The 24513-nt window shown below is 35.8% G+C and overlaps 1 protein-coding gene across 4 annotated transcripts; it reads left to right on the top strand.

Annotated features, from left to right (window-relative positions):
* The first annotated feature begins 6348 nt into the window (after positions 1–6348).
* Positions 6349–24474, top strand: LOC123306288 (protein EFR3 homolog cmp44E). 4 transcript variants are annotated; one of them, XM_044888199.1, is made up of 13 exons: positions 6353–6590; positions 6654–6814; positions 10550–10754; positions 13871–14021; positions 17149–17397; positions 17455–17603; positions 17829–18043; positions 21762–22021; positions 22077–22249; positions 22351–22575; positions 22631–22877; positions 23290–23492; positions 23547–24474. In XM_044888199.1, exons 2-13 carry the CDS (start codon positions 6730–6732, stop codon positions 23842–23844), a joined length of 2460 nt encoding a protein of 819 aa, XP_044744134.1. In that variant the 5' UTR covers positions 6353–6590; positions 6654–6729; the 3' UTR covers positions 23845–24474. The 4 variants fall into 4 exon arrangements, with proteins under 4 accessions (XP_044744132.1, XP_044744134.1, XP_044744133.1 ...); XM_044888197.1 differs by having other exon boundaries at positions 6349–6590; positions 17149–17603; XM_044888198.1 differs by lacking the exon at positions 6353–6590 and having other exon boundaries at positions 6631–6814; positions 17149–17603.
* Positions 24475–24513: the final 39 nt, after the last annotated feature.

The following is a 24513-nucleotide window of genomic DNA, read 5'->3' as shown; positions in this document are numbered from 1 at the left end:
GCTATTCTTTCAAAAGGGAGAAATAGCAAACCCACCCAGGTACCTACTAGTCAGAGACAGAGTTCGGGGTTATCTAAGGTGGTAGCGATAACAAGTAGGTACTTTAAAACCGAATTTATTACAACAATCTAAATTACAGTGAACCATACAGTTATTTCCAAGTCAAGAAACATATACAGCTGATGACCAAGTTCGAAAATGATGAAAACAGAAATGCAATAACTTGTCACGGTGATCAGAAAGTGAAATCAACGAAACAAAGAATATTCAAATCAATTATACTCAGTCAGGTATTAAAGAAAGCAAACAATTAATAGCGGTTACTTTGATTCCTTCTGAGACAATAACGGATGTACGGGGTTTATACAAAATGTCTCAGAAAGATCCAAGTCTCTGTAATCGGTTAATTTAGCAATGGGTTTGATCCCGAGCATTTTCAGTGATTTTCAGTGTACAGGCCAATCAGAATTGAAACTATTCAATAAACGGGACGGGGTTGATGCAGATGAAACACAATGCAACAATTTACAGGATAACGGTGTAGTTTATCGTGGTCTCTCCGTGGCAACCTTGGGTGTACACGCCAAGCATTACCAGCAGAAAAACTTCGAGACGTCTGCCGATTGGTTTCTGTCACCAGATAGCCAGGCGAGAGAAGTCTGCGGTAAACGGGAAATCTACACGGAACACAACAGGGGTAGTACGGTATAAGTTACTGTGCTCTTTCTGTGGCAACCTTGGGTGTCACACGCCAAGCATTACCAGTAGAAAAACTTCAAGACCTCTGCCGATTGGTTTCCGTCACCAGATAGCCAGGCGACAGAAGTCTGCGTTAAACGGGAAGTCTAAACGGAACACAAATGGGGTAGGACGGGATAGGTTACTGTGGTCTTTCTGTGGCAACCTTGGGTGTCACACGCCAAGCATTACCAGTAGAAAAACTTCGAGATTTCCGTCGACTGGTCTTGGTTCACCAGAGAACCAGGCGACAGAAGCTTGCGTTAAACAGGGGGATTAACCACAAGGATTAACACAATTAAACAAATAAAAGAATGCAACTCTGAATCCCGAACTATGCGGTATCAAGAAAAGACTTACAGTTTGTTGCGGTACGGTAACACCACCACTGAGCAAAAAATGAAGAAAAGCAAAAGAAAACTCTAGTAGGAAGAAAGACTTAATTAAAGCGGATATGAATTAATTACTGAATCAAGAATTAAGAATCACGAATCAATAACGAAATCAAGACTGAAATCAGAATGAATCTAGAATACAGAATCAATAACGAATGACTACCGAATGAATAATGTTCGTCTCTCCAACATGTGGACGGTCACGTGATCAAAATCGCACTCAAAAATTCGTAATTCTCGAATATTCTCCCCAGAAGAAATATTCTCGGTGGCGGTTATCTCTTTATCGGTAAAAGAAACTGTCGTTATCTGCAATCCACGTTGTTTTATACTGAATTCGGTGTGTTTTTGTGGACGGAAAAACAACGCCGAATGCAGAAAGACACTTTTTCTTTATTTTGGATTCTTACGGCGGAATGATGGAAATTTCAATTATACGGAATTTGAATTTATTCATCAGGATTCTGAAAAATATTTCTAAAATGAAACGGCATAACTAAATTGAAACTGAAATCCCCATCAGACGGTGTTGCATTGTTTCAACTGGAAAATTCAGGGAAACGGATATTTTAGACGAGGCTTGATTTTTAAAACAATCAAGTCTCGTTACAAGTGTAATGGGTTTTCGGGGGAGTTAGAAATTTGGGCTTTTCCACGTCATTGATGAAAATTGGGAAAATACACTTTGGAAATAAGGAATAAATGGTAATGCGAGATAAGCGATATAAACGTTAACATATTGAAATCGTTATTCGATAACATATCCTCACCTTGTTTATCAGCAGATACTTCCTCTTCATCTTGAACTGGGAAGGCTGGGCACTCAAATCCTATCTGCCGTAAAACCTCGAAGTGATCACCTTTTTTAATGACTCGAATAATACGGTCCTCATCGGCAGCTGTAAGTTTTGAACAATTGCAACTAGATGAGGGAATTATTATTCAGGCGGTTGGATTGAAGTACGAAATCAAATGAAAATCTTACGAAAAGACGATATTTATTGAACTTCTTAGTAGGTATGACTCCCTGTTTATTATCTCACTAAGTTTAGTGGAAATAATTTGAAAGAACGAGAAATGAATTACAGTTCGTTATAGCGAATCAATTGCTGCAATATTTTGTCTAATAGCTTCATTCATTGCGGTCTTTCAATGTTTGGTAGATTTTCGATTGTTGCATTAAAACGTTGTTATGTTGTAGTAACCAGAGTTCGAGTAATTTCGTACCAAAGATTATAGATTATAAAGATTATTTATCTTTGTTTCGTTCTACATTGTCTCACTACAAATAATTATCTTTGACACATGTGTTCACGTTTTTATTTTCGTTAGTCTAAAGCAGTGGTTCTCAAACTTTTTTGACCGAACGCCCTCTTCCAGAAAATTAAATTCTTCAATGCCCTTGGACATTATTTATTCTCAGTATTCAAATACACACTACATGCAGGGTGAGTCTTGACTTTGATATACGGGGTGACAATTTAAAAACTTGCCAGGCCAATTATGTCGTGACAAGGATGTTTTTCGGAGGAGGACATATTTTGAGCGGAATTGTAAGCCGAAATCTTCTCAACCCTAGGTGTAGGGGCTATCACTCCTAAATTCTTAATAGGGAATCAGGGGTGAGATTTACTTCAATTGAAAGATCACTTGTCCCTCTACATGAATATTATGGTCTACAAATTTTTATTGATTGCTTGAAGTATAGTTACAGGGACTGACAATTTCAAAACTTGCCAGGCCAATTATGTCTCGGCAAGGGTGTTTTCAAAGGAAAAACTGGTCAACTTTTAAAGGGAGGGGGACATATTTTGAGCAAAATTGTAAGCCGAAATCTCCCCGAACCTAGGTGTAGGGGCTGTCACCCCTAAATTCTTCATAGGGAAAAGAGGGTGAGCTAAACCTCAATTGAAAGACAATATATCCCTCTACATAATACTATTGTCTTCCAATTGAGGTATAGCTCACGCCCTATTCCCTATTAAGAATTTAGGGGTGACAACTCCAGCAACTAAGATTGAGGAGATTTCGGCTTACAATTCTACTAGAAACATGTCCCTCTCCGAATAAAAATTGACCTGTACCGGCTTTTTCTTTGAAAACATCCTTGTCGAGACGTAATTGGCCGGGAAAGTTTTCAAATTGTCAGCCCCTGTAACTTCTTCAAGACTCAATAAAAATTTGCAAACCATAGTATTCATGTAGAGGGTCAAGTGATCTTCCAATTGAGGTATAGCTCACCTCCTAGGGGGTTGATTGACAAAGGCGTTGCATAATTTTCAGATATCGCACATCTGAGTGAATTGTCAGATGCGATATCTGAAAATTATGCATCGCCGTTGTCATGTATGTGCCATGTCTGTGCTACGCTACTTTGGTGGGAGCTCCCACTATAGGTAATTTGGTTTTTGTGAGACAAGTGGCTTGATCTCCACGATCCCCTGATCTGACACTGTTAGATTATTTTTCATGGGGAGCGCTTACACAAGAGCTCTATGTAGTACAGATAAGCAGTTAGGGAGCAACTGCTAGAAAGAATTATTGATGCTTGCGATTTTATTAAATTACAATCGAATACGCTAGGAAAAGCTGTGAAACAACTATATCAACGTGCTCAAAAATGTATTGAAATGAGGGGATAACCATTTCGATAAATTCCTGGACTGAAAATTTTTCCATTCAATTTATTTGCTGTTTTTTGTTATATACATCATTCAGTTTGGTGATTGGAAGTTTTCTCAAATAAATTCGTTCATTTATGAAAACTTTTTTATGATTTGATATCCTTAACTCAAAATCTCTACTCAAAATCTACTCAAAATCTTGTATTTATTTTCAAATTTTGCTAGTACGCTTCTATTTTTCAAATATAATAAAAATACCAAGGAAGGTAGTCTAAAAAGGTGAGAAAACTGTAAAATTTGAAATAATTTTACCTAAGTTCGAGATTTATTGAAGGGTATGTTTAATGACCACCCTGTATGACGGTGCCAAGTGGAGATTTAGACTTTTCATTAATTCTTTGTGGTTACGAAACCAAAGGAAAAATTCTTAATATCCACGTACAGGGTGATCCAATATTCACGAAAATAGGAAAAGTCTGAAATTTCCCAGTACGGATCTGATTCAAGGTGAGCGTCCACAGTTCCGCATCGTACGCAACGCACGGATCGCATTAAAAGGATCAAGCGATGCATCTGGGCGGTACGATATGTATCAGTGGACGCACTTATATGGGTTCTCATATCTATTCTGAAATACTATCGGTGCGATCCGTGCTAATAAGATGAACATCACCCTGTATATCCCAATAAACGAAGGCACTCAGGCGTTTAAAGCCTCTCGATGCGAGTACAACCTGATGATATTAATTCATGGTATCCGTTTGTCGCCTTCTTTCCGGGACACCCTGTATATTTCAAGTGCTTGAAGAAAAAATATTGTTTCTAATAAATAAAACTCTTGCGAAAAGTGTCTTTCCGCACTAGTTTGGAAAAAAAATATTTGAAATATTATGTGGACCTTCTACGTCTTAGTAAATGAACTAAATATTAAAGAAAGATGAATCTACTGAGAGTTGCAGAAATATGAGATATTATTCAGAAAAAAATACCTATATGATTGAATCTAATATATTTCCACATCTCCAAAGCAAAAATATCATCTAATTCCTCAATTGAAATGAAAAATTTCGAGATGTGTTTTAAAATGATTTTATAACAATTCGAATTAGTGTGCAAATAAGCCTGAATATGAGGGTTTCTTTCTATAAATCATCGCATGTTTCATAACTCTTCGACTAGAAATTTCAATTTCTAAGCGTATTTTACAAGTTTTTTGGCAATGTGATTAACGAGTATGTTTGTATTTTGAATGGGTTGTGGCTACCAAAATTTTATATATTGATATTTGTATTTTTAAAACAGAGGATTCGAAAATTTTCACCAAATTGTTCAATTTCTTTCACAAATTTGCTGTGTGAGTTCCGTTTTTTTGTCAGATGAAGGTAACCCTCTATTTGAAGGTTGTTTTTTTCATTCAATCATAAATTAAAAATGAATTTCAAAAATTCTCTTGAAATTCATTATTATTATATGGAAAAACGAACGAATATAAATGATATAAATGGTCGCTTTGGTAAGATTCAATTCCTATAACTACTAGACCTCGTCAAAAAGTCAGAATATAAGCTCTTGACATGTTTAAATTCCATTGTGTTCCAATTGAGTTTAATACTCAACTGTTAAACCAAAAGCGTAAAGTTGGAAGGTTCAGTAAAAATTTCAGTATTTCCAACCCATGCAAAGAAAAAAAAACCTGAAGTACCTACTCGGTGTCTCGGTGTACTTGATGAGGTAAAACCTTCTTTGGAAGGGCACTACATAAGTTCATGAGATTTTATTGCAAGAAAATGTAAATTGCAATCGATGTCTGTAGAAATTCCAAAATTTACAGGGATGGGCAAAATCCGGGGTGGGATTGATGGACTAGGGAAAAATAGATGGCATGTTATTGACCTTGACATTCGGAAGATGGATAATGGCCAATAACGCATTCCTCTAACTTCTTTTGTTAAAAGTGAAAATTCATTTTTCGCCTCTATTTTATAAAGTTGTGATATCGATAAAACAATGTAACATTTCTACAGTCACCTTTTTATGTATAGAATAAAATGGCTTATTAGTCGAAGATTTTTTTAGTTCGCCACTTCAGTGATATAACTGTTTCTTTATTGACATTTCAGGTGGCCATGGAAAATCGAATTTGAGTTGGCAATATCCCATAAGTTAAAATATTGTGTTGCGGAATTCAGGTTTGAATTGGGAATAAACAGTGATCTATGCCGAAGATAATTTGAATTTTGTACTGTTTATGTTATCATTGTTATAAGTTTTCCGTTTCGTGAAATTCATTTCTGAATTAAAGGCAACTGAAGCTCCCCAGAATTACATACCCCAAACCAAAGTACAAAATTATTGTTTAATTCAATATAGAACGATTTTCTTGAATACACCCCTGTCCAGAAATCACAGTACGAATTTCCCAGCAGATAGTATTCCGTTCCTAACCTTCAATTTTCCATCTCCTCCATTCACAATATTAAGGGTTGCTAAAAATATTTACCACGTTTGCGCAGCTAGGACCTTGAAATGCTTGCGTGGAATATGTAGGTTGTGGGTTGCAAGCTGACAGTGGCGATGAAAATGCCAGTTGAAGAACGTCTATCCCAATTTTGAAAATGAAAATGTTCCATTTTCCTTTTCGAAAAATATCCTCACCCCCTCCAACCTGGAAGAAGCTCCGCAAACATTAAGGTTAATTGAATTAAGTGTAATCAATAAGAACATCCCAAGTCTAACGTTTGAATGAAATGAAAACTTGATGCCACTCATGTGATAATACGGACGGAACAATGGTAAATGATTTGAAAACTCATGGTAGCAAAGTTCAACAAGTGTAAGGTTTTAGCCATGAGCGATCAGAGTACGATTGCTTTTTAATAACGCATAATAATTGCAGGTACATGTAATTACGCGAAAAATGGAAATACGTAACAAATGATCTAAGAAATGTGAAAAATTAAATTATAACAATCATGTCACTGCTCTCCAGCTGCTTCAATTGTGGTGAGGTGAGGGATGTTGCTGACAGTTTCATTCAAAAGTGTTCGGATGCTGGATGTAAGTACCTTCTTTTTTACATCGATCAACTAGTGGTGAACTTCGAACTATAAATCGTATCTCTCCCTATTACGTAATCTTAATGACCCTTTAAAATATTGGCACGAGGTGGAATGATTTAATCACTGCATTCAAATTTACGATAGAACATTATCGAAATACTTATTGGACTAAAGCGGAAAAATGGAAAATTTTATATCACTTTTTTATCGTTTTCCTGCACGATACAGGGTGTACAGTGTAAAGTGAAGGCATCTCGAAATGAAAGATAGAGAGAAGAACCTATGCCCCTGTGCCACGATAGTGGAAAGAATATAATTATTCAAAAACTGAATAGACATAATCCATACTAGAACAAGAATTAAATTGTTATACATCGCTGGTTTTGAACGTATACAGCAAAAACAGTTTAGGGAATTTGGTTTCGAGCACTTGTTCTTGGAAACGAGAGTTTTATCATTTTGACCAAATACCAAATATCATATCTATAGATTTATTTGTTCTAGCTGGAAATGGTCATGAAATATTGATTAAGAAATTGTACTATTCAATTATGTCCGTCTGCCGGCCTTGAACACTATAACTGTAGAAGGAATAAAAAATTTTCAATGTAATGTTATTAATTCGAAGTTATATATCCATCTGAAATTTGTTCTCAATATTGAACAACCAAAAAATTATATTGAAACTCAGTAGCTATGTGTAAAATAACGATACAAACAACTGAACAAGATTTTGTGCTTGACAAAAAAGTGGCATAAAAATGTTCCTCATAAAATTTTCTCCAGATAGCCCTCAATTTTTTCGAGCAGCGTTAAAACTTTATCTTACAGTCCTGTAGGTACACGTTTTTAACTCGAGTGGATTTTTACTCTCGAATTTTTTTTTTATGTGGCAAGCAGCGGTGAGCGAGTTCGGCACCTGAATGGATGACCTTTAGTTTATTAAAACAACAAAACACGCATTCAAACTCAAAGACCAATTAGCCTTTAAGATTATAAAGATAACAGCTGACACTTGTTAGAGTCATTGTAATTTTTCTACGGATAAATCCAATTTTGTATTAGCTCATAGCCCTGGATCATAAAGTAAATCAAGGGGTGTTTTCTGTGGACTGGAAGTATTGGTCTATATATGTGTCATGAACCGAAATAGGTTATCAAGGTCAAGGTAAACATAGAGACTGCAGTCGGTCCCAAGGTCAATTGGTGACCTTTCAGCCAGTTTTGTAGAAGAAGAAAGAAGGTTGTTAAGCCTGGTTCTTATCAATCAAAGATATTACAAAGAGGAGTTAGGTAATCTCTGATACTACACTCGTGTAATACTTTGGTCGTAAACAGCTGATTGTCAAATACGGAATTAGCGATTGAAAAATACCTGAATTTATTTTACACTTATTAGTCTTATGTCTTATTACATATACGGGTGTTTTCGAGGGTGAGGATTTTTTGGACAGATGGAAGAAGTCATCAAAATAAGCCATTTCCCCAGAAATTGTCTGTATAAAATATTTAAGATGGCTGAGCTACAACCCCTAGAATTTCGACAGAATTTCATTAAATCTCAAAAACGTGACTGTAGGTAACTTCGGCATCAGAAAAATGAAACCATACATGAACATATGGCTGGACAATGAATGGTTCAGTACTTCCGAGTCTATCTGATTAGATGCATCAGGTCACTTGAAAAAATTGTTGTATCGTGCGATTTTGGGGTGAAAACAGTGTAGAAAATTGAGACAGTTTATTGAAAGTGCTTTTGTTGACAAAGTGCTATTATTGTTACCCTATTTCACTCCATTTTTATGACGATTATTGGAGGGTTCGAACAAAAAGAATATTGTGATGATCAATCCGAAAAAATTTCTGAATAATTTGGACGAATTTTATTGGTGAGATTTTGAACTAATATTCTGTTTTTTTACACTTGTGTCTTGAGTCTTTTTCTGTCAGTTGGTATCGAAATGAGCCATATCATAAAATCGTAACTAAATATAAAGAGAAAAATTTTCATTCCCACGTAAAAATCAAACGAGCCAATATCCTTAATGTAACAATATGGTTGAGTCGGTCATCACGAGATAAGTTTTTCTCATTGCTATGCGATAATTAAAACAAAAAATGATTTAGGGTATTAGGATCTATTTCAGTAATCATTTGTTATATTTTTCACTTTTGTTATTTTGAAAGTTATTTCGACCAGTTCTACCTTCAGTTAGAAAAGAAGATACTAAAGATTATTGCGCAAATTACAGAGATTACTCTCTGTATAATCTGTGGAGTATTGTAAGTCGTCAATAATTTGTATGCTGGAAGTCTAGTCTCTATTGATATTTATCGCTAATCACTATCTATAAAAAAAAACGGCAGGAACGAAATTGTAGGTATATCTAAAAAGTTGTTCATAACAACATTTGTTCTAGAAAATTGGATTTGTGTTTGTTTGTCCTTCCGAGCTAAATGACATACATTCGATTAGGTTTTCAGCATGATTTTCAGAATTCCTTCTTAAAGGTTTGGAGTTTCAAAACAAATCAATTGAATTCAAGGATGAACGAGAAACATCAATTTTATAATGATTAATAATAATAACTACATTTCTGTACCAAAAGCAGCGAGATCCAGAACACTGGACCTTCAATCAGTATGCATAAAAGTTAATAATTATGTTCATCGCATATTTTGGAATTCATTTATTTTCTGAAGTGAATTCATGCACATATTGTTAAAAATACGTACCTAATTACCCTAAGACCATTCTGCATTATAGAGAGTATAACATATATAGCGCTGATTCGGCTGATTTGAAAAACCAAAAATGTTTTGACTTTTTATGAACTCCATAAAGTCACATTTTCGTCCTATACAGGCCCAGGGTGGAATCGTAAATACTGAGTGTGAAGGATATTTTGGAAAGGGCTTCCTTTTTTCTTGAAACTATGTTTCTCACCTCAGATCTGAACACAAGACATAATACGAAAATAGTAGGAAAAGCTTCAATTCAATAAGACTTTTTGGCAGATACAGATATTTTTTTAACCAATGTTGCCTAACAAAAATGATATTGGCACATTAAGAATGAATGTATAATTACCTCATTACAATCTGCAGAATTGTTCTCACAAAAACTCCTTATTCGGAACTTTTCTTCTGGAAAAAAAATTGCATATATAGCGCATAGCTTAATCTAACGCTGAAGCATTTTCTACAAGCTATATTCCCTGTGTTCCAGATATTAAAAGGGAGAACTCAAAACAAGTTTCAAGAAAAGTATACAAATCTCCAACTTTTCTTATTCTCTTGCAACTCCTATCGCAGTTTCTATTTTGTCCCAGTTAATTAATGGGTACACCTTGTAACTTTCTTCTTTAATGCTTTTGGTTTGTTTGAACTATGAAAATAGCCCAAATGTATTGTAGTTCATATAATCGGTAACGTCAAATTTGACATCAGCAGGTTGACAGAAACCGTCAGTGGTAAAAATCAATTTTGCGGTTTATATTTGTATCCTTGTATAATTTTATCAACAGCTATTGACCAATTTCATAAATACTTCGATCCTCAACTTCTATATGTAGGACGAAAAAACGGCTATTATCATTAACTCCACTGAGTTGGATAATCTAGTAAGATGTGTACAGGTATATACTTATCATATCAGCTGGATTAGTCATATTTATTCGTACAAAATTCTACATAAAAAAATATTGATTTCTTAATATGGAAATTTTTGAAGGTTGCTGCGGTTGCTGCAGTGCTTTCCGGCCAAGGTATAAACGTTTGGTGGACAACATCTTTCCAGTGTATCCCCAAGATGGATTGGTTAAATCGAATATGGAAAAACTTACATTTTATTCCCTCAGTTCTCCAGAGAAACTGGACAGAATTGGGGAATATATGTATCAAAAGGCGGCTAGAGATATTTATAGAAAAAAATATGGGTAAGTTGAGTTTGGCTTTTTTATTAGCTGTTAATGAGCAGTTGCAAGCATTTTTTAAAGCCTTATTGTAGAGTATTGTTTTTATCATAACAATCATTCACATTCTGCAAATTCAATTGCTGATTGATTTTCTTTGGAATCTTAATAAGCCCCTAATTACTCGTTCTTAGATGAGGTTTTTTTATTTTCAAGCAATTCTAGGAGCACCCTGGTGGTCATTAGCCTCCTCATCAGCCAACCAACTGCTAGAAGAGAATCCTACATTTCCATTTTTCTGAAAAGTTATTTCGAAATTTGAATATTGCTGAATTGAAATAATTATGAGTACTGAATCCAACAACCTCAGTGTCAATGAAATAAATATCCATTTCTGTCCTGTCAAAATATCTCTTATTGAGCAAAAGTCATGACGAGGATATATAGAAAGCATAAGGATAAGTTTGTGCTCGTGTTTTATACAAGTGTTCATTTTTTATGGGTTCAGACATGGGTTTGTTAAAATATCGTAACACACGAGGCAGGATAATAGGCTCACGATATTTTGTTAAAAATGTATCAAAATGGTCTTCTCTACTCTAGTTTCTATTGCTAGTTGTTGTAGCTTCATTTTTCCCTAGATTTTGTAAGTAGGAGTTTCCTATCTGAACGACCTTTCCACCTCATATTTTTTTAAATCCACTTCAATCTAGTGATGATCTGTGGTACTTAAAAATAGAGGTTTCGAGATATTTTCTGTTTAACAGCAAGAAAATATTATATAGGATGTTTTCTAATTGAGTGTCAATATTTATGGGGGTGATTTTTGGGCCCATTTTAAGAAAAAAACTTCATATGAACATATGTCCTAAACGTCTTACCTTTTGAGATACTGGGTGGTAAAGTTCACAAAAATAAATCATTTATTATCAACATCTACAATACCACTTCAAATATTCTAATGAAATTTGTCATACATTTATAATATGAATCAAGAGGCATTTTTTAATGTATCTCTTTTTTCTTAATTTCCACCAGTGGCGTTCGTACGTAATTTGACCTACCTATTTTGGCAGACATTGATGGTACGCCACAGATTTTTCCTGAAATAAAAATGACTTGACTTTTTTCAATCCGATTCACGGTTTCCGCTTAAAAAAATAAAAACCGGTTATCTGCATGATCATAACAATATCCCTAATACATACATATGACAATATCACCATGCAGACATACGTGGATTTTATTTTTTTTATGAAACCCGTGCGTCGGGCTAAAATAATTCAAGAGATCAAATATACTCATAGTTGAATACAGTCAGTGGCGTGCCACTGACTGTCTAAATAATACCACCCTGTATCTCAAGAGGTAAGACGTTTAGGACATATGTTCATATGAAGTTTTTTTCTTAAAATGGGCCCAAAAATCACCCCTATAAATATTGACATTCAATTAGGAAACACCCTGTATACACAGTACTGGATGTCCAACATGTGTTTAGCCTGCTTGCCAATTCACAGTAATACTAACTGAGGTTTTCATCAGTTGCTCCCATTTATTGGTTTCTGATTCGCCTTATTCTTGAGAATGGTCAGAATGAAAGAAGTCTACAGGATGAGTCTGAATTGAACATTCACAGTTTGGATAATTCAATGAATACTGCGTACTCTTTATTGGAAATATTTATATTTCCATTCGCTTCTATATATTTCCTTTTTATTTGAAGAATTATTGATTGGAATGAATATTATGAAGATTTCTCACATTTTCTTTCCTTTAGAGTCTTAGTTAGAAGCTCAGCCTTTCAGAACTAGGACCACATAAATCTTTTCCTCCACTACCCTACCTATTCCGTCCTAAGGAAACCATCAATCAATCAATCAATAGATGAATCCTTTGGAACCTTGGTCGTTACCTCATGAGGATACAGAGACCTTCTTATATGTTTACAGTAGGTCCTCGTTAATCCGGAGAGGCAAAAACAAGACCCTTTGTGGATCAAGGCTTTCGAATTATAGTATGCCTTATTAATTCAATAAAGCAAATATTTAATCTTACTTTCTTCAAATAAATTTTTGAATTAAAGCATAAAGACAATAATGTACATGTTCAAATTACAACCATATAGGAAAAACAGTAAGTTAAAATAAGACATTTGTTCATATTTCTTGAAAAACTTTTCTGTTTATAATTTTCGCACTTTAGCCCACTGTCCACCGACCTCCCCCACGAACCTCATTGCCCGCCGGACTACAGCGATCACCTGACAAGCGGGCGTCCGGATTATCGAGGCCCTACTGTAGTTCGAAGGCCGGTCACCCTACTATGTGTTCAGCTGTTAACTTTTCTGACCTTTTCATGCCTTATCTGTTGATTTTCCCATGTGGTACAAAAGATATTAGTACAGACACTCTCCTGTCTTCAGAGCTTAGCTAGTGTTAACTTTCTGGTGTAGGTTGGTTAAAGCATGACGAATCTTTTTGCCTGTGGAAATTTAATGGTAGTACATGATGGAAGTCTCATGTGCCAGGGAACAACGAACTTCCAAATTCGCGACGTTATACAAGGTGATTCGCCTCGATGGCCTATTAAACGTTTATAAAAAATTAATCATAATTTTGTGCTCAAAATTTGCATGTTGGGGTTTTCGACAATAAACATTCCCTTAAAAATATTTTCAATTTGCGAATTCCTGTTATACCGGAAACATACTACTACTTTCTTATTTCAAATGGCATGCACAGTTTTTGATTCCTATTTCAACAGTTTATACCACACCTTGGGTGAAAACTCAATGGTTTATGAGTTATTTGTATTCTTATAAAAAAACAGAACACTCTTATGACTATTTCTGCTGAGCTACCGTTTTTCCGGATTATTTAAGCGTTCATCCCCAAGAGATGTGTTGTTATTGGAACGCGGTTCGGTTTGAATTTGTTGAAAAATATCTTGGTTTCAATCAATCCTTCATAATTGCACGCGTTGTTCCTCTCCAGATATCTATCTCCACGGAAGTATCGATTAAATAGATGACCAAATGCAAAAGAAAGTGATTTCCGCCCATTTTCATTCATCCAAAAATCAATATCAGGTGATTGAACTGAAGTTCGGAAATGTAAAGGCTTTATTATGTATTTCAGTTTTGTCGTCATCGCCATGGAAGCTATGGATCAACTGCTTATGGCCTGCCACGCACCGACACTCAATTTGTTCGTTGAGAGCTTTCTGAAAATGATACAAAAATTACTCGAATCTACAGAACCGGAATTACAGATTTTGGCGACGCAGTCGGTGAGTTTGTGTTGATGTGCAAATGTTGAAAATGTCAATTATATAAAGCCATATTTTCGCGATTAAGACGCGTGATGCGTCTTTAAGCGGTGCTATTCAAGCGAATAAGTCTTGACGTCAGTCTTTAAGACGCTTTAAGCGGAACCTGGCGGTCTGTGGAGAGCGCCTGTGTCATAGAGTCATCTTGTCTTTGGCCTGTGTCGTCTTAAGCGGAAAGAGGTAATATAAAGAAGAAGGGAGAATATGTTGTTTGTATCGAATTTGATTTGAATTCCTACTAGGGAAGAGTGCTTTTATTGCCAATAATGCAGTTTCTGCATTATCATTTAGAATAAATAAATATTTTTCAAATAATAGCCAAAGAACAGAAATTGAAAAATTCACAATTCGATTCGCTGTCTAATGACAACGACAGATGACTCAACCATCAGCGATATTCTATTTTTGCGACAACAAAATTGATGACGTCACGCTTAAAGACGCTTTAAGACATCGATTAAGACGCTTAATCGCCAAAATATGGCTTATATTTAGATGAGGTCGGAAATGTCATTTTTTTAAATGTTAACGAAAATCAAATGTTCTTATTTTCTGTGTCGTATCGTCTAATTCCGCATTATAAGCATTGAAGGGAAGACTGAAAAATTATAAGAAATCAAACAATTCATGAAAAATGTGTGGAACTTCAGCTATGTATTATCAACTATAAAATGTATAGGAACAGAAAAATCTTTTCATTAAGATCGAGTAAATATCGAAGAGAATCAGTTTTTTCTATTCCTTTCGTTTTTAATTACTTTCATTCACTCATTTTACTTTCCTGCACCAGTGCCGCATTTTTCTGTGTGCAAGAGGGAAGAAGATGATCGTATTTAGAGGGTCCGAAAAATGCTCTTATTGTCGAATAATCGGACATTGCCCAGGTAACAAACAATCTCAGCCTATAGACCTATAGGAAATTACCGAAAAAACTTGGGAAAATTAAGTTTTGTGACGTTTACTAAACGCTCAGGTAAACGTTACTTTACAGAAGTAAGTTGGGTAGCGAGGGGATGTATAAATGAGGCGCAATGAGTGATCGAAAGAAAACGGGGTCACATAGGTGTAGCCACACGCTACGTCACATTGGGTCGCAGTGGCGTAGCTATCCTAAAAGTAGGCGGTGTCGTGCAATAAATTTGAATAATTTACTTCTCATTCATTAACTCGTGAAAACCACTTCAGCACTTCCAACTTCCATAACTAATTTAATTTAATATATTACTTATATTGGTTTTCAGCTTTCTCTTAAATTCAATTTCACCAAACGGTGATAAACTCCTTAAACTCAGATTAAAATTCAAACAAACTGTTTCTAACATTGACATCTGCTTTGTTTATGAAGAGAAGTAAGGAGGATGAAGAAACCACAAAGCACAGAGACAATCCATTTTAACTGAAGCTAATCCCGCTAATTAGCTAATCCACTAATCGACATAAATCGTCGACTTTACCAATATACAATAATATGGGTGAAGTTGTAAAGAATATAAGTTAAAATAATTTCAACTTTTGTGCCAAAACATACAATTTAATAACTAACTGACTATGTACAGGGTGGGCACAATTCGTTGTCTACTGAAAGGATCTCGAGAACTATAGCAGTTAGAAAAAAACGGATGACACATTCCGAGCTCTTCTTCGGAGAAACAAAGAATGGTGAAAACCGCAGCCTCCTACGATACTTCGTTTTTGAGTTTCACAATGTCGTGAAGTTCTCATAACCGTTTTGTCTTCGAAGTTACAAATCTGAAACTTGAACCTTCTACAGACACTTTTTTACGTAGAGTCCACTGACGACCTCGAAATATTTTTTTCATTTCGAATTATTAGGTGAACTTCCATTTTTTTAATGCAAACTTTTATTGAATTTGTCATTTTTGAATTGGGAAAAAAACTTTTGTCAGTAGATTCTACGTATGAAAGTGCCTAAGAAGGTTCAAGTTTCAGATCTATAACTTCAAAGACAAAAAAGTTATGAGAACTTTTCGGAATCGTCAAAATCTCAGTTTTTGATTATTACTTCAAATATAAAAATGATAGGCCTTTCAGATTTGGATTAGTCAGGAAAAAAGAGCTCGAGAATGTGTCATCCGTTTTCTTCTAGCTGCTATCGTTCTCGAGATCCCCTCAGTAGACAACGAATTTTGCCCACTCTGAATATACTATATTTGTCTCCTGAAAAATAGTATTGCCACCACTATTGCACTTGATGACTGTGTTCAATTCTCCTTGAGAAATTCAATACTCGATGCAGTTGGTTTTGTCCTCATCCTTTTCGTTGGGAAATTACAGAGACTCAAAATCAGAGAGATTTTTGAAATTACCATTATCCGATAAAAAACAACTGTATCTTTATAAGATTACCTCAACCTTCTTATAGAAATTGGGTTGATTAATACTCTTTCATAAAAGGTGAAGTGTCGCACTAACATAAAATTGTGGATGTTCTCCTCCTCAAGGTTCTGTTGTCCTTTATCGCCTTCTTGCCACTGTATCAAAATCAGATAATTGTTTTTCCTATTGTTCCCTTATTGATACTCGGTTCGAAAATTTTTATGAAGAGTAAGGATTTAGTCATTATTATTTCATGAAATAAATATCAGGAACCAGGAATTCATTACTACTTCTGGACGTAGGTACCTTGTATCGAAAATGAAGTATTGAATTACTGGATTCCATTTCTCAAGTATGGGAATTGAAATTGATATTCATGAACTCTAGAGAAAATTTATGCTAATAGCCAATTTAAATGCAAAAACAGTGTTTGTGAGATTCTGAGCGAGCACTTTTTACATGGAAAAGCACCGAGCAGTCTGGCGCCTGATATCTGCTCATTTGAAAGAATGTTTATCGTGTAACAAACCTTTGTAGTGCGACGGAATACTTCTGAAGTTAATTCGGGTTCAAGTAGTTAGCGGTGGCGTTAGGCAAATATATTAAATTTGAGTCATTCTTCGCATTGTTCCACTTTGTTTCTGTTTCTGTGACAAAGGTTTTAGCAGCTCTGGTAAAAATTGAAATAATACTCTCATTGAATTGAATATTGAAGCATATAAAACGGCAGTGAAAATATTTTCTTTTTCAGTTTGTGAAATTCGCGAATATCGAAGAAGACACCCCTTCTTATCATAGACGTTATGATTTTTTCGTCAGTAAGTTTTCAGCGATGTGTCACAGCGGCGAAGAGGGGGAAAAGAAGAATAAAATACGGGTAGCTGGTATCAAGGGTTTGCAAGCGGTAGTTAGGAAAACGGTATCAGACGAACTGGTAGAAAATATTTGGGAACCCATACACATGGATAAAATAGTACCTAGTTTATTATTCAATATGCAGGTAATCTTCAGTATAAGGAAGAAATATTCGGAAGTTAATTTTTATCGATATTTTCAGGAATCCGGTTTTCATTCGAATGAAACGCCTAATGAAAATCCTACAGAGGATGAGGATGATCCGCCAATGTTGGCTGAAACTTGTATGAGGGAGCTTGTGGGTAGGGCATCTTTTGGTCATATAAGGACAGTATTGAAACCGGTTTTGAGGTATGTATTTCACTTCCAAATTGGAAGTAAAAGAAGTATTGAGCTACATACTACTGGAAAATAAGAAGTCTGTCCTTGAACCAATCAATCCATAATATTGTCTTGTTTCAAATTCTGTTGAACTTTTCTGAAAAAAATTGTTTCAGGAATCTCTATGCCACAAAACGTGCACTAAAAAAAAATTATCATTGGGAAAGCTCATTCATAACAACTGTTATATTACAGGCATTTCGATTTGCATGAGCTCTGGGTGCCCAACCAATTCGCCATTCACACATTCAGGATTATAATGTTTTCAATACAAGCTCAATATTCCTACACTGTTGTTGAATCTCTGATGGCACATTTGGACGAAAACTGCAAATCTAGCGCCTCAATAAGAACAAGCATAGCTGCAGTATTATCTAAAATCATAGCTATTGCGGCTGGTGAAAGTGTTGGTAAGTGAATAAGAAACATGCTTCTTATTGCTGTTGTGCTTAAGTTTTACGTTATTTCTGAAAGTGACTTTGGTTATGGTGCTGCACTGAAACTCATTGATTTTATTGCCCTAAACGGCGAGGAATAGTGGAATGAAAGTAGAGGGGGTCTTATTCGGTAAAGGAAATCCTGCATTTTCGTCAGAGTTTCACCAATAGAAGCACTTTTTCTCTATACATTCGTAAATTCAGATCCGTGGCCAATGTTTGAAGCGGGTAAATGAGGTGTAGCCAGGGGGATGGCTAATTTCAAAGAGCTATAAGTGGAATCTAATCATTAGATCATTAGTCTCTTCAGATTTCTCAATGAATCAGATGAAAACTAAATTACTAATGTACAATATATTCCATGAAAGAAAAATACGTTCGCATATGTAATATGCTATTGTTACAATGGGAATCATATTGAGTGCGTGAAAGAATAACACCTTTTCACAATGCCCTCCTAACCTCAAATCGAGGAACCGCTTCATCCGATAAAACTATCGCGAAGCGTGTGAACCAAAATTATGTTCAAAGGTTCTAATACACGCTAGAAGGCACATCTTAATTCTTAGTAATGAGCTTCATATAAAATCTGGTGAAGAATTGTCTACACTTCTTGTAGTCGCTGCCTACTTTATTTTGTCGTCTGAGTTATGGGGTACTAATGAAGACTGACAAGCCAGAAACCGGTCTGTCTGCTCCTCTTTCGTTCGATAGAGATTTTAAACTGAAGAGACGCTACGTACCAGCAATATGCGGTCAGAATTCACTACATTCAAATGAGAAAATGAGAAATCTGTGCGACTAAACAAATTGCGAGTTGCAAACAGAACGAACATATGCTTTCGTTTTCGTCCACTAAACCAGGAAACAGTCAAGGGCTTTGAAAAGGGACTGTCAAAAATGACAAAGTGAATTCTCTTGTTGATACACTTCGTTGTTACGGTATACATCTAATTTAGTTTTTCATTGGTCCATTTTCACGTTTTGAATTTAAATTCGGTGACTCGTTATCGGCCATTTTCGGCTTCCTGGGTATTGCATGAGACTGCAAACAGCCGAGGGAAAAATAAATGTACCGGGAAACCTGTTTTTCCAGGAAGTGTAGACAATTATTTGTCAGATGTCACATTTAATTACAAAGAACTGAGTTGTGCTGTCTGGTATGGAATATAATGAGTTTTGTACTTCATTTTGTTTGTCCATTTCCACTATTTACAAGGCGTGTACCAGTTTGGTGAAGTGTAATTAATTCGCTGGCCAAGTGGAGCTTCTGCACGGAAGTTCGCACGAAATTTACCATTTCCAATATACTTCGGACAAAATACTCGTAGGAGTTGCACATTTAACTGACATAAACATAAGCATTGCGCATGATCCATATCCGACACGGAACGGGAATTTCGGCAGGGATGCCGAAGCGATAAGTTTTCAGCTTGCAAGAAATTTTGCCGACTTCGACTTACTTGCTAGACTTGAATTTCATTATGAATGGTTCAGTGAACGCCATTTGCTTACGTGCTGAAGTGCCACTCGGCCATCGAATTGACTACGAATGCAGCTTAAATTCAAACCTTCTTTACTCATAGAAATTCTTTGCTTTAACGAATTATTGTATTATTTGAATATGCGAATTGATATACTGAGTAGCATAGGCATAGAAAGCAGAACACCCAGTATCAAAGAATTCATTAAACAGAATTTCAAGAAACGATCAGTTTTCCAACCATATCGTCTAAGATTTTTGTGTTATTGTCTGTTCTCACAGAGAATAGAGGGCGACGCGAAGCTAGTTTCTCCATTAGGGAGAATGAGGATACACAGAAGTATGAATACGATAATAGATTGTTGTCGGGTGGAATAAACAAGGCACTAAACGAAGAGGTTGAGGTTCTTCTGAGAAGAAAGACCATATTCTTCTGACAAATCTCTCCTCTAGTCCTCCTCTAGTCGCCGACTCAGGCTTTTGACTACAGGACCGTTTCACGTCCACAAAGTCAATTGCGGACCAATGTTTTGCAGAACACGGCATGCCAATTGTAATGTGAATGGTTGATCGACGGATCAGCAGTTTTGGACTTACTTAGACTCAGTTTGTCCTACCTGTCATACCCTGTAACCGAAGCAATCAAATAGCCTTGGTACGAAGAACATTGTCTCAGTGGTGTATCCATATTGTGTTTGAGCATGCCTGATGGTCGTGCAAGGGTGAAAGACAAAGTACATTTCGATTACTTGTCTAACCCTTAGCCTAGTTGCACACACACCGATTTTGGACGGCCCGGAATAAAATCGGCCGATATTTTATCGGTAGCAGTTGCTAGCACACTAACCGGATTTTTACCGTCCAAACGATCAGCCAACTAAAGTCGACTGAAATGGCCGGTAAAAAACATTGAACTCAAGAAAGAACTCCTTCTTGAGTTCAATGGTAAACAATCGGTGCTTGTACAAACATATACCTAGTCACGTACGCCACTACATCCCGGTATTGGACGGTTTCTCACCGGCATTTTACCGTCACCGATCAGTGGTCGGCGTATGTGCAAGGTTCCGTTCCCACACGTGGTTTGCTATTGGAATTTGTACGACCGATATAAAATCGGCCGTCCAAAATCGGTGTGTGTGCAACTAGGCTTAGGGTCAGCACCTGCCACCGAATGCGACGTTGGGCGAAGCTGAGCAGTGCTAAGCTTAGCTGAGCTAAGTGGAGCTGAGGAAACCGGCAACCGATCGCGAAGCGAAGCTAATGGTGGTATTCTGCTTTCATCCGTAAGCCAATCTGTAACTTTTCATAAGCTTACAGGAAAATTGCAATTCTGGACGGTTTTTAGTGGTCTGTAGCTTACAGGAATCCGTAAGTATTTACGATAAGTAGTTCAAAAGTGACACTGTCAATGAGATAGTGACAGAAACATTTCCAGAATTCCATTATTTACGAATCTGTCAATCTGAAACTTACAGATCGATCGTACGCTACAGATTCGTAACTTACGAATGAAAAGCAGAACAACTATAAGAGCAGTCAGTTACATCGATACAATTCTTCATATTTCTAGTTATTGTGGTAGGTGAAGCGGTGCGTTGCTATAGAAAACCGAAAACCGGACGAATCAAAGCGGTGACAAGCTACGTCAATCTATTCAGCTCGCTCCGCTTCGCATTCGGTGGCCGGCCATCCTTTGACAACCTTTGTTTCGGTTTCGAAGTTGACTGCGCTAAGCGCAGCGTATCTTTACTTCGCATTCGGTGGCCGATCAGCCTAAGGCACATGAAAACAGAAAATTGTTGTAATACGTTAATTAACACTGCGTGTTATATTTTCTGTCACTCAGCATTAGACTGAATAATTCGAACTATTCGAATACGATTCCAATAAAGTATCGACCAAGAATAATAATATAGTGAAGTTAGTTAGTGAGGTTTTAAGATCATTCTTATACATTGACCAACAAACCCGATAAGTTTCTCACTATATTCGAATACGATTCCGAGGCAGATACAGCACTTTTTAACCCAACAACGAATGCTGGTCCGTAACGACTGGACTAGATGAATTTATTTTCAAGTCCATAACGTCTGGCCTAGGGATCGGACCCTAGATCTTCGCAATCCTAAGTCCATGCTCTATCCCTCTTAAGCCATGTTCTTCAACATCATATTTTATATCAATGACGTTTTATTCTCTCAATAGGTCCAACCGTACTAGAAATAATCAACTCGCTATTGAGCCATTTAAGAGATTCAGTCAGGAACTGTGTATCACAGTCTGAGGAGAAACAGTATCAAGAAGCCCTCATTAATGCTCTGGGAGAATTCGCTAACCATCTTCCAGATTATCAAAAAATCGAGATTATGATGTTCATTATGAGTAAAATACCATTTCCGCTTGTTGATAACCAAACACCTGCTGACAACTTGTTACAAAGCATCCTACTGAAAAGTTTACTCAAGGTATGTCGTTGGGTTATTAACTTGAAAACAAGTACTGAGATTTATTATTTTGAAGGTTGGAACCAAATATCAAACAATTCATCTGAATACAACATTCCCTGTATCATTCCTAGAACCTTTACTTAGAATGTCACTAGCTCCTGACTCAGATATGAGATTATTAGTGCAGAAAATACTTCACACTTTGATTGATAGGCATCACAACTTGGATAAACTCTCAAAACCAACGTAAGTTATAGATTACAGGAAAATAAAACATTTTCATTTAAATTGAATTAAATATGAGAAAGGATGGATGTATTAGCCATAATTTCAATTTCAATTTTCAGCGTAGAAATAGCAGACCTTGAATTAGTGATTGAAAAATCTTCAAGACCAGATTTAATTTTCATCAACAAACATGGACCAATAATATATGATGCACTCTACACTAGTTTGCAGATGGATACAAATACTCCTGAGAATATAGAAGCGATATATACCACGCTAGCATTATTGTGTGTAGAACTTTCCAGTGGTGAGACTGTTATTGACTTGTTGCAACTTGTTTTGGGGTGAGAAATTTGTTTTGTCCTTGTTGAAATTGTTCTAATTCAAAACTGTTTTCAGAATTCAAAACTTAGCCCTCACAAACAACTCTCTAACTACTGCTCAGAAGTTCAACTTGCATGCACTTGTTGTATGTCTTTTGGTGCTGATTTCAAATGTTGCAAACCTTAAATCCTTAGAGGAATATGCTAGTCAAATCATAGAAGCTAGAAGGCAGGAAGCGCCACATTTGTTACCTGAATTTATGGTGCATTATCCTAGTAATAGCGAAGGTGCTGGAAAGGTGCCGCACTTACTCATAGATCAGGTGAGCAAATCGATAAAACGTGCATTCAATAAAAAATCGTCGTCTAGTAGGCTTTGAAATTTTTAGAGAAACGTAGCGCTTAGCTTGACCTACAGCTTGATCCAATCAAAATAACATCAATTTTTAGCGTAATTAAATAATAAATAATTAAAACTTTACAAGAAATATGCCTTGTAGTTTTATCAATTTTGACACAACTGCAATATGTTACTAGAAGCCAAGTGTTACACTCAAAACAGTTTAGCCTTTTTCTTTAACGCATGTTAACTTCTTTCAGAGTTGATTTTCATTTTATTGTTTGACTTGATTGGAAGTTTATGCTAGTTCGTAAACCATAAAATTTTAAGTTAACATATTGGTGAAATCAACATATTCGATTCACTAAGTAAAAAAATCATATTTGAATTTTCAGATGGCAGTTTGCGAGTATGTTAAGAGTCATGGAATAGATGCCTCTCGACTTCTTCAAACTTCACCATATGGAGCTGGTGGACCTGGAATTGTAGCCGCTGGCGCTCATAGAAATAGTTGGATTGATACAGCTAGAGGTAGCATCACAGAACTGGCAGGAGTCAACGAAGTAGATAGTGCTGCCAGTTCACCTGGAGTACAAAGGTCAGTAATATTCAAATATCTAAAGATCGTCTTGAAGTATGTTTTTCTCTAAAGGAAAGTGCCTGAAGAACAGTTGACTTTTGAGAGTATGAAGAAGGTTCTGACTGAGCCACCAGAGGTTCGCAAGGAAGCTGAAGCAGAAAGAAGAAAAAATCTGAGTCATACATTCAGAACAGCAACTTTCTCTGAGTTGATACGAAGGACTCAACCAAAGCATGATTTACTTCAGAATAAACTAAATGAAATATTCAAATCGTTGAGTACTAATGAAACAAGAAGTCCTTCAGAGGAGGAAAAGAAACCTACGGTTCCTACCTATGAACAGAATTTTCCAGAGTTATTCTACTATTGAATTTGATGTGATTTTACTCTGAATTTGGTATTGGTAGCGTCCTTATTACCAATTGACAATAATTTAATTTTTTAGATTCTTCATTTAGAGTTGTGATGATGAGATTCCATAAATTACATTGTTACAAGAGTATATTTGTTACTATTTTTAGTTATAGTATTTTTATGATTTCCATTTACATTAGATTGCAAACAGAAGTCTTCTGTAATACTCTTCCATGTTTGAAAAGTTTTAATTGAAAGATCATAATTGAGATGCAGCACAATTTTTCGGATATTGTTGACGATATATTATGTATCTTGAAATTTTTCGCGCTTTCGTATGGTTTGGTTGTTTTGTGACATAAATTCTGTTTGGAGCAATACAATTTTTGCAAATTATGATTAATCAAATATTTTCAAGGATGCTTGACTTTTACCAAATTATTTATCTACTACTGATACTATTTGAAAATATATTATGAGCAATTTCCAATTTCGAATATCTATTGGAAGTTTGTTTTTTATAACCTGTTGGGTTGTATTTTTCTAGGCTGTATGTTTTAAAGTGAAATATTTTAATATTCTGTTGTGTTTGTACAAATTTACAAAATACTTCTATTTCAAGTTGAGAAATATATTATGAAAACTTCATATTTGTTTTCTTAGGGGATTTATGAATAAAATTCAA

Source organism: Coccinella septempunctata, chromosome 2 (genome assembly GCF_907165205.1).
Source record: "Coccinella septempunctata chromosome 2, icCocSept1.1, whole genome shotgun sequence".
NCBI classification, from domain to species: domain Eukaryota; kingdom Metazoa; phylum Arthropoda; class Insecta; order Coleoptera; family Coccinellidae; genus Coccinella; species Coccinella septempunctata.
The sequence above is the reverse complement of the archived record's forward strand: the minus strand, read 5'-3'. Positions and strand labels throughout refer to the sequence as shown.

Coding starts and splice junctions, on each gene's coding strand:
- LOC123306288 (XM_044888197.1), top strand. CDS start 6,730: ATGTCACTGCTCTCCAGCTGCTTCAATTGTGGTGAGGTGAGGGATGTT. Junction 6,815..10,549: donor AAAGTGTTCGGATGCTGGAT/GTAAGTACCTTC, acceptor AAATTTTTGAAG/GTTGCTGCGGTTGCTGCAGT. Junction 10,755..13,870: donor ATTTATAGAAAAAAATATGG/GTAAGTTGAGTT, acceptor TATGTATTTCAG/TTTTGTCGTCATCGCCATGG.